This window comes from Diaphorina citri, unplaced genomic scaffold, assembly GCF_000475195.1.
Source record: "Diaphorina citri unplaced genomic scaffold, Diaci psyllid genome assembly version 1.1 scaffold1617, whole genome shotgun sequence".
NCBI lineage: Eukaryota > Metazoa > Arthropoda > Insecta > Hemiptera > Psyllidae > Diaphorina > Diaphorina citri.
This window is the reverse complement of record NW_007379043.1, coordinates 17,736-28,651: the sequence shown is the minus strand read 5'-3', so window position 1 is coordinate 28,651 and position 10,916 is coordinate 17,736. Positions and strand designations below refer to the sequence as shown.

General features: G+C 38.1%; 2 protein-coding genes and 1 long non-coding RNA gene across 4 annotated transcripts; all 3 read right to left on the bottom strand.

Annotated features, from left to right (window-relative positions):
* Positions 1–778: 778 nt before the first annotated feature.
* On the bottom strand, positions 779–1,682 carry LOC103516619. The gene is made up of 2 exons (XM_008481593.1): positions 1,491–1,682; positions 779–1,111 (listed from the first exon to the last, which is right to left on the bottom strand). The coding sequence occupies exons 1-2, from the start codon at positions 1,680–1,682 to the stop codon at positions 779–781; spliced, it is 525 nt and encodes a 174-aa protein (XP_008479815.1).
* A 541-nt stretch (positions 1,683–2,223) lies between these two features.
* On the bottom strand, positions 2,224–2,918 carry LOC113470480. Its single transcript, XR_003393518.1, has 2 exons — positions 2,855–2,918; positions 2,224–2,645 (listed from the first exon to the last, which is right to left on the bottom strand). It is a non-coding gene; the product is annotated as an uncharacterized LOC113470480 (long non-coding RNA).
* A 104-nt stretch (positions 2,919–3,022) lies between these two features.
* On the bottom strand, positions 3,023–10,468 carry LOC108253337. 2 transcript variants are annotated; one of them, XM_026828961.1, is made up of 5 exons: positions 10,419–10,468; positions 9,396–9,594; positions 8,998–9,155; positions 6,193–6,388; positions 3,023–3,201 (listed from the first exon to the last, which is right to left on the bottom strand). In XM_026828961.1, the coding sequence occupies exons 1-5, from the start codon at positions 10,462–10,464 to the stop codon at positions 3,189–3,191; spliced, it is 612 nt and encodes a 203-aa protein (XP_026684762.1). In that variant the 5' UTR covers positions 10,465–10,468; the 3' UTR covers positions 3,023–3,188. The 2 variants fall into 2 exon arrangements, with proteins under 2 accessions (XP_026684762.1, XP_026684761.1); XM_026828960.1 differs by lacking the exon at positions 3,023–3,201 and adding an exon at positions 4,525–4,659.
* Between the last annotated feature and the right edge of the window lie 448 nt (positions 10,469–10,916).

Below are 10,916 nucleotides of genomic sequence, written 5' to 3'. Positions count from 1 at the left end.
AAATGCGCATAGCGACCGGTGCCAGCATAGTAGGTAATTGGGAGCTGGATTATTGCGATATACGAGTTACATTAAATTTGGTTGCGAGTATTTCCATGTAGGCTAACGGAAAATATACGGTGAACAATTTGTAACAGAACTTATGGCAGGACTATGTAATAACACAACGAAAGACATATAATAACACAACGAAAGACAATAGTTCCTCTAGGTTTTTCGCTTTGGCTTGTGCTACAGATCTTTTGGCTTCTTTCTTTGCTATTTTAATATGCATACTTGTTCTCTATGGTATTCAATTTATCAAGTCTCTTTTTCGCTTCTTTTTCTTCACACTATTTTTCACTTCTTCACTCCACCACCAAGTTTCTTTATCCTTCGGTTTTCCTTTCCCAGATGTTTTACCCAATACCTTTTCTCCAACCTGTAGCATAGATTCTTTACAATTTCTCCAAAGATCTTCGCATTCGGCCTTCTTCACACTCTCTATCACCTTAGGCTTATACTCTAGATTTAGGAAGGGGTCTTTAAGGTTCCACCATATGATTCTGGGTGATGTGTGATGTAGGTCTCTTTACTCTCTTTTTCTTTACAACATCGAAGGATACGTCAGCAACTAAAACTCGATGTTGAGGAGCTACTGACTCACCGTTGATAATTTTACAATTCCTCACTTCTTTTAGGTGTTGTCCCCTGCACAAGATGAAATCTATCTGGCTCGTTCTTTCTCCACTTTTGTAGGTCACAGGCATTCTATCTTCTTTCTTGAAAAAGGTGTTAATTATAGCCAATCTGATCCCAAGGCAAAGTCCAGTATTCTCTTTCCTTCTTCATTTTGACTCTCCAATCCCCAGATTCCTCTAATTCTCTCTGCAGTCTCTGTATTCCCTTTTCCAATATGTCCATTCAGATGTCCTCCTATAAACACCCGCTCGTCATCAGGTATTCTTCCAAGCTCTTCTTCAACATCTCTCCAGAATGCATCCTTCTCTTCATCCTCACATCCCACTTGCGGCGCATACGCACTCAACACATTCAGCTCCATAACATCCAGTTGTAGTTTCACGTGTATCACTCGGTCACTCTTCCTATTAACGTGAAATTTGGTATGTAGCTGTGAAATGTGACAAGGATGCGACACGAAACTTTTGGTTAAAACCGGTGCAACGCTTGGCGGCATTTTACGCTTTTTGACGGTTTTCGCTGTAATTTAACAATATCTCGGGAATGGTATGAGCTAGAGACTTGAAATTTGATATATATATAGTTCACAAATGTGACAAGGATGCGACATGAAACTTGGTTGAGATAGATGCTGCAGTTGGCGGTATTTTGACCGCTTTTTGGCGGTTTTTAGCATATTAGTTTCTATCCATCTCCAAGTTCTTTGGCTTTGTCTCCTCTCTATCTCGTTTCCTGTACAAAAGTATCTGTATTCTTCTTCTTTTCATCAAGTCAGCAACTTCTCTCCCTCGTCCAGTCATGGAACTCACATTCAGTGATCCAATTCTGATTTTTTCCTTCTGGACTATCTTCTTTAGCCGGTCCCGTCCTTGACCCGGTAGCCCTCGCCCATTTGACACAGATGTTAGGCGAGGCACCTGCGCGTCGCGGGGGGACGCCCTAGCGTTTACAGAGTCACTATAATTAATATCCGAGGCTAGTTGACTTTGTTGTGCTATCATGATTGGGTTTGACCATATTAATTTACAAACCCTGGATGTCTTTCCGTACGGGTTCAACCCTCTCTATTTATTCGGGCTTGGGACCGGCTACTGAATACTCGTATACCCCTTAGGCTAGATTTATATTGGGAGTTATTAGGAAACATTAAAAAGAATAAAGGAAGAACGGGCTCTAGTCTTGATTTTAAATCATTACATGAAAATATGTTGGTACATATCTTATGTAGTAATAGGGAGCGCGAAGCGTGACCGCATGCAAACGCGGGGGGACGCCCTAGCGTTTACAGAGTCACTATAAATAATATCCGAGGCTAGTTGACTTTGTTGTGCTATCATGATTGGGTTTGACCATATTAATTTACAAACCCTGGATGTCTTTCCGTACGGGTTCAACCCTCTCTATTTATTCGGGCTTGGGACCGGCTACTGAATACTCGTATACCCCTTAGGCTAGATTTATATTGGGAGTTATTAGGAAACATTAAAAAGAATGAAGGAAGAACGGGCTCTAGTCTTGATTTTGAATCATTACATGAAAATATGTTGGTAGATATATTATGTAGTAATAGGGAGCGCGAAGCGCGACCGCATGCAAAACCGCGAAGCTCCGGGAACGCGCAGCGCGACCGTAAACAAGGGAGCGCGAAACGCGACCCTATGCTCAATCCCGCGAAGCCCCGGGAGCGCGAAGCGCGATTGCATGCACAACCTCGCAAAGCCCCTGGAGCGCGCAGCGCGACCGTAAACGAGGGAGCGCGAAGCGCGACCATATGTACAAAAATTCCCGGAGGGACGGACCCAGCTTGTTCTTCTCCTATACAATAATGTAATTACTTTACTGACTGGGCGTAGCATTTGGATTTTAAAAAATAATAATAATAATAATAAATGTCATTTTACTCGGGCTGGAGACAAGATCTACTTTTAAGTTGAAACAAAAAATACTGATGTCTGAGACCGAACCTACATATGATGTCGACCATATGTACAAAAATTCCCGGAGGGACGGACCCAGCTTGTTCTTCTCCTATACAATAATGTAATTACTTTACTGACTGGGCGTAACATTTGGATTTTAAAAAATAATAATAATAATAAATGTCATTTTACTCGGGCTGGAGACAAGATCTACTTTTAAGTTGAAATAAAAATACTGATGTCTGAGACCGAACCTACATATGATGTAGATCATCGAAAAGAGTAGATTCAGGGGTTAGTAGATCCAGTAGTAGCATTTTTTTTTTTTTTTTTTTTTTTTTTTTTTTTTTTTTAGTAGTCATTGCAAGCGATTAGTCAGGGTTATATTTTTTTTTTTTTTTTTTTTTTTTTTTTTAGTAGTCATTGCAAGCAATTAGTCACATGGGCATGCATTTAATAAAAACCCTCAAAAAATTTATTTGTAATCACATTTAGGACAAACATCTAATTCTTACCATCTGACAATCCTCAGTTTAGCTTTGGAACATACATTTTCTATCATTCATAAGATTCCATTGCTCACTGAGATCACAATACAATCCTATAAATAGAAAGGCAACTAAAAAGTTGTAAGTTCTGTTTAAGTTCCCCGACAAGCTTTGCTTTTACGGATGGGTATGTATACCACTAATATGATTAATCCTATAAATAGAAAGGCAACTAAAAAGTTGTAAGTTCTGTTTAAGTTCCCCGACAAGCTTTGCTTTTACGGATGGGTATGTATACGTATACCACTAATATGATTTTTTTTATGTCCCCTTGATATGTTGGATTAATAAATGGAAACTTGAACAACTAAAAAGTTGTAAGTTCTGTTTAAGTTCCCCGACAAGCTTTGCTTTTACGGATGGGTATGTATACCACTAATATGATTTTTTTTATGTCCCCTTGATATGTTGGATTAATAAATGGAAACTTGAGTTAATAAATCAAGTAAAAAAGAAGTTCATCTTATCGATCAATTTTCTTCGACCATCCCGTAAGGAAAAACAGGCGGCTTTTGAGATTTTTTTATATAAAAAAATCTATAATAAAAATCTCGAAACTTCAGGCTTCGAACCCAAGAAATTCAAAGGTCGATGTACTTGTACTTAGATAATAACGCTCACACACGATGATGAATATTGACAATACTTGTATTGATGTGTTGTCAGTATATTGACAATAATATGGAAAATCGATATTTTTGCAGTATTGGCAATATATTGACAAAAGTATTGTTAGTGTGCGGGCGGTATAAGAGGTACTGTGTACTGTAAAAAAGACTGAGAAAAAAAAAATATATCAAAATCAACTTTAATCACAGATACCTCGTATTTACAGGAAAATACAAGATTAACAACAATATCATAAACTATATCTGGTTAAATAATTTTTAAATAACTAATAACTTAAATATTTTTACAGCTAGGTACTAAGATTATTATTATTATTTTTTTTTATCGTAATTAAAATAAGAGGTCTTTTCCTTTTGCATGGAAATAAGCATCTATGTATTGCTCGTTGGATACACCGAGTCTTGTTCTGTATCCACAGTTAAGCAATGTTTTGCATGATTGGTAATTGAATGTGACTATCTGCCCAAGGATCTTCTTCCATGGAATGTTATCCTGGCTCCACTCAGGCTGGATGCCGTCAATGTGAGTTGCCGGATTGTATGTCCACAATCGATGGGGAGTAAAACTACGATTGTAAAAAGACCTTATGGCCAAAAGTTAGTTCGTGTTAAACGATTGGTTTACAATCAACTAATCAGATAGATTGCTTAACCCAGTAGGTTAACTTAAACCAAGTTTAATCTCAGTTAGTGGTCCTGGTCATTAACTGTCAATATCGGTGTTAAACCGTTGAAAAAAAAAAATCCTTTTGCATGGAAATTATAGTACGTGAAAAATAGGTTCGGTGTTGTACCTAAATCCCACGTCAAGATGGGAATATCGTCCATTCATTTCCCATTAAGTCCCGATTTTAAGCCAAAGACTTTTCGTACACCTCATTTCTGCAATGCATAAAAAAAGACAACATTCTCAGTTATATTCATGTGGTGTAGTATTTTTGACCTACGTAGGAATAAGAAGGGCCTTTTTTACACAAAATTTTCAATTTTAAGGAATTCCGTTTGTACCTACCTACTTGGTACGGAAATTTTCTTTAGGCTTTCAAAGAAACAGTAGACGACGAAACTGTGACGTTACTGTGAGTACAACCATAAAGGCCAAGTTTGACTTATTGAAAAGTCATTAATGAACGTTCTACAGGGTGCGGCGCGGTTATTTACTTTTTTGAAACTTCGATTTAAAAAAAGGCTGTTATTCTTAACTGATTATTAATGCTGAATTATTATCAAGAAATGTGGGAAATTTGATTTTATGAAGGTTTGAAGAGTCCACCATTCAAATGACGACCGCCATTGACGATACATTCTGGAGGCGATTTCTGAGATTTCGCTCTACTTTTCTAAAATTGCAAACAGGTATACGGCATATTTCTCGGCGAATGTTAATAACCCCGTTAGGTTTCCTCAAATCCAAAGTTTACAATGATCGTAAAAGAACAATTGAAGAGTTAAAGCACAACATTCGCCGCGAAATAGGCCGTATACCTGTTGCAACGTTGGAAAAGTAGAGCGAAATCTCAGAAATCGCCTCCAGAATGTATCGTCAATGGCGGTCGTCATTTGAATGGTGGACTCTTCAAACCTTCTTAAAATCAAATTTCCAACATTTCTTGATAATAATTCAGCATTAATCATCAGTTAAGGATGACAACCTTTTTTAAATCGAAGTTTCAAAAAAGCCGCACCCTGTAAAATACGTCAAAATTTACGTCATTACTAAAGCAGTCCATAGGCCTGAGTATCATGAGTATCGGAGAGTTAGGAATATTTTTGGATGAGATATTTTAATAGTACAACTAAATAAAATCTCATTAAATAGATTGGAGCCATTTGCCACAGTGGGGAACTTTGTACCTTCGAAGGTCAAAATAAAGATAATGATAGAAAAAAAATACAGCTGTCGCGCTTTTCAAAGTCATAGAGCAGGAAAAATGAGGACCAACGGAATTTTCCTTTTTCTTCTACGACTTCTAGATACCGAGATATGTAAATCGATTTAAAAAATACCGGTAAATCGTGAAGTTTGACGTCACGGCATACGCTCCCGTAGGCGATGACGTCATAATTCATGACTCCCACTTCGTTTGTTTATGCGCAAGCGTTTCTGAACTCCTTGAACTTTTTCATTAGAACAGCCGTTAAAAATTGAATTTTCGACCTTTTAAAGTTACTTTTTCGGAGTTTTGACCTCAGATTTGGATTTTTCACAACTTTTTACGTAAAAATCGACCTTTCATTAATAATATTTTCCCAATTGCAACGTGAATTTTCGACCTTTTAAAGTTACTTTTTCGGAGTTTTGACCTCAGATTTGGATTTTTCACAACTTTTTACGTAAGAATCGACCTTTCATTAATAATATTTTCCCAATTGCAACTCCTCCATTCTATTTTCGGGTTCAACTACTAGACTCACCTGAGAAACCACAAATCCTGTACATCCGGCGTAAGAGGACCAAAATGTTGCTTCCTCAATGCCACACATATTTCCTCGCTCAACTCTTCATCCCAATCTTGAACCCAATAGATAAGTCTAGCCAGTGACTTCTTCACGGATAATACCTCATCTGTGTTACCCTGGCAGTCAGAGATCTCCAACTCGGGAAGACAGTCTGAAAGGAACAAGAATTTCTGTGAAAAGTGTAAACATTAGACTTTGGAGATATTTCTTCTTCGCGTGCCTGGATACGTTCCGGATGTTGGCGATCATCATGAACAGAGGGGCCAATTCTTCTTCGGTGACCTGCAAATGAATTATGAAGCTAGAGTAGAGTTATGAAATCAAGCATGTTGAAAAAAAAAAGTGCTCACAAGGTTGAGATCCATAATGCTTGCAACTGTTCACTGAGTGTTAAAGCTACATCTCTATTTGGCAGAGGAATCGACCGCCCTTGAGTTTGGTGTCCTCAGAAGCTGAAATCCCCAATTTACCTACTCTTTCATCAATCCTAACCATATGACTTCCAATATGTGACCGAGTCACTGATATGGATATAATCACCATACTTGTAATTGCTTAAGTCAAGTGATGTGTTGGAAATGGTCGTATAATGGCATTTCCATAATTATTGACCGAACAAAGTGAAGGTCTGAACAGTTCTGCTGAGCTCTTGTTGAACGTAGAGAAACGTGGAGACATTTAGGACAAACAGTATTGGGGTTTTATTCTTGTTTATTGGGGTTTTATTCTTGTTTATTGGGGTTTTATGTCACTTTAGACAACCAAGGTTTCTCCAACTCGGGAAGACAGTCTGAAAGGAACAAGAATTTCTGTGAAAAGTGTAAACATTAGACTTTGGAGATATTTCTTCTTCGCGTACCTATACGTTCCGGATGTTTGGCGATCATCATGGCAATTCTCACTTTGTTGGTTGCTATCCAGAACAGTTCTGCTGAGCTCTTGTTGAACGTAGAGAAACGTGGAGACATTTAGGACAAACAGTATTGGGGTATTATTCTTGTTTATTGGGGTTTTATGTCACTTTAGACAACCAAGGTATTATCACGATGGAGGTTTTGCCCTCCATTATATGACTAACCAGTTAACTGACATTGACCTCACCTAGTTTGGTTAGGGTCGTGAAAAGATACGAGGTTGCAAGAAATGCAAGAATATTTGCACATGGGGTTTCATCCTGAATCCTGATCTACCGCAACTCTATAAAAATTCATATACAAATGCATTCTAAAAGAGTTGGTTTAATCATTCCTGCTTTTCGATTTTCTGCCCTATCTCTTGCTAAGTGTGACAAGGATGCGACACGAAACTTTTGGTTAAGACCCGAAAGTCGTGTGATGTTCACACCAGATTTTTTACTTTCCTTATCCTATAGGAAGGAAAGTAATGTAATCGGGTCAAATTTTCGATGGTCAGATTTTAGTGCCAAAACACGTTTTGAGATCCCTAGAGCCTAAATCCAAAGTTTCAGCCATTGGTCCGTGTGTCTGTCTGTAAACAAAATATCTCGAAAAGGGTAAGAGCTAGAGACTTGAAATTTGGTATGTAGCTGTGAAATGTGACAAGGATGCGACACGAAACTTTTGGTTAAAACCGGTGCAACGCTTGGCGGCATTTTACCGCTTTTTGACGGTTTTCGCTGTAAGTTAACAATATCTCGGGAATGGTATGAGCTAGAGACTTGAAATTTGGTATATAGTTCACAAATGTGACAAGGATGCGACATGAAACTTGGTTAAATGCTATCCGGAACAGTTCTGCTGAGCTCTTGTTGAACGTAGAGAAACGTGGAGACATTTAGGACAAACAGTATTGGGGTTTTATTCTTATTTATTAAGGTTTTATGTCACTTTAGACAACCAAGGTCTTATCACGATGGAGGTTTTGCCCTCCATTATATGACTAACCAGTTAATTGACATTGACCTCACCTAGTTTGGTTAGGGTCGTGAAAAGATACGAGGTTGCAAGAAATGCAAGAATATTTGCACATGGGGTTTCATCCTGAATCCTGATCTACCGCAACTCTATAAAAAATCATATACAAAGGTATTCTAAAAGAGTTGGTTCAATCATTCCTGCTTTTCGATTTTCTGCCCTATCATTTTGAAATCAGGATATATTTGAGTCAGTACAAAATTATTCATACTTTCAAATTTTCATATTTTTTCCTTTTTTACTTTCCTTATCCTATAGGAAGGAAAGTAATGTAATCGGGTCAAAATTTCGATGGTCAGTTTTTAGTGCCAAAACACGTTTTGAGGTCCCTAGAGCCTAAATCCAAAGTTTCAGCCATTGGTCCGTGTGTGTGTCTGTCTGTATGTAAACAAAATATCTCGAAAAGGGTAAGAGCTAGAGACTTGAAATTTGGTATGTAGCTGTGAAATGTGACAAGGATGCGACACGAAACTTTTGGTTAAAACCGGTGCAACGCTTGGCGGCATTTTACAGCTTTTTGACGGTTTTCGCTATAATTTAACAATATCTCGGGAATGGTATGAGCTAGAGACTTGAAATTTGGCATATAGTTCACAAATGTGACAAGGATGCGACATGAAACTTGGTTAAGATAGATGCTGCGGTTGGCGGTATTTTGACCGCTTTTTGGCGGTTTCCTACCGTTTTTTGGCGGTTTTTAGATATATCGACTAAACAATTAGAGGTATTGTAAAAGTTAGGTTAAAAGAACACTCAAATAAGCATCATTCAATAGGATAAGGAAAGTCGTGTGATGTTCACACCAGATTTTTCATTTTCCACTTACCTAGTATGACTTCAATATGACTATCAATACTATTCTGTAAGGCAGGTATTTTCCGTGCAGCCAAAGTCATGATGGAATTCACTACAGAGCGAGGTATTGCTTGCTTCTGACAAAGATAGGTGGGCAGTGTATCGAGCCAATCCTCAATACGGGTTTTTCTGAGGGCAGAAAGTGATGTAAACCATTATCTTTCCCAATTTGTAAGCAAGATTACATGAATAAAGAGGTACATACTTTATTAAATTGTTAGCACAACAGGATATCTTGTTCTAAACGGACAGTCTTACGTAATTCATACTTATCTGAGATCATTTCAAAGCGCACTGAGCTACGCGAGAACTGAGGAGCTAATTGAAATCTTTTTTTCTAACAAAAAAAAAAAATCTCATTTAACTTACTTGGCCAATTTAGTCACGTCTACTCGGATGACAATGTTGTACAGATAGGGGAACACTACAAACTTCAGGTCCGGATCTTTGGCCAGGGAAAGCAGAGTTTCCGTCACTGTAATACATTGTCTAAGATCACGCTTGGATACGAGAGCGTCTAAACAAGCCAGGATGGTTGGCTTCAGACTTCGCGAACATTTGATGCTTGCTGGGAACAAAATCAGGGGTGAATTTACTGAGAGAAGGAAGTGAGTAAGTGTGTTTTTTGTGTATCTTTTAGGGTAAATAAAAAATAAATGCCGTTTGTGTAATTAAATCATAACTTTGGTCACGTCAGCTCTCATGGCGTAGTGGTCACTACACTCGCCTTGCACGCGGGAGACCCGGATTCGATTCCCGTCGGGGTCAAAATTTTGCAGCGTCTAAACAAGCCAGGATGGTTGGCTTCAGACTTCGCGAACATTTGATGCTTGCTGGGAACAAAATCAGGGGTGAATTTACTGAGGAAAGGAAGTGAGTAAGTGTGTTTTTTGTGTATCTTTTAGGGTAAATAAAAAATAAATGCCGTTTGTGTAATGAAATCATAACTTTGGTCACGTCAGCTCTCATGGCCTAGTGGTCACTACACTCGCCTTGCACGCGGGAGACCCGGATTCGATTCCCGGCGGGGTCAACAATTTTGTATCATGCAAATGATTGATTCCGTGACTGGCTGTTGCGGGGTCCACTCAGCCTCGTGACGAAAATGAGTAGCTATGTAATATAAATGCACATAATGACTGGTGTGAGCATGGTAGATAAACAATGGGTGCTGGATTATTGAGAAATTGGAAAATCCTACATTGCTGCAGCTGCAGCGAACACCAAAGTTGTGATATAGTTTACCTCTTAAGGTTCATGCACACTTATTGTCATGGACACGTTCCATCACCAATTTAAAGTAATATATATCAAGCTAGAAATAAGGTGACGGAATGTATCCGTGACAGCTTATTGTGCGTGGACCTTCATGGGTTAAGAACGATTCTTAACTAGGAGTCATTCTCTCCCTGATAATATCTTCCATCGTTCTTTTCATTTTATCGCAATTACAATTTTTTTTTACAAAGGATGCCCTTTGCACTCAACCTTTGCTAGTTTGTTAACAAATTAATTTATTTACTTAAGTTGTAAGATTAGGTACAAAAATATATATAAGATACAGGGTTCCACTCACTTACAGTTTATCTTTTGTTTTTTGCTTGTCTATTAATTGTCATGTTCTCTGCTGTTTAAAATAAAACAAAGTAGGTACCTACCTATTTTGTTCAAAAATAATAATAATAATGATATTCTTGATCCCATTCGTAAACATCAAAAGGTCTTTGCCACTTCGAACATCTCGGTAAATCGAAACTCTCGATAATTCGAAATAATAGTCAGGTCCCTCCAATTTCGAATTATCGAGAGTCGACTGTATCAGCATCATAACAAGTTATTACCTCATAGGCTTCAGATACTTCTTGAAATTTTTTTGCAGCATTTGGGTCT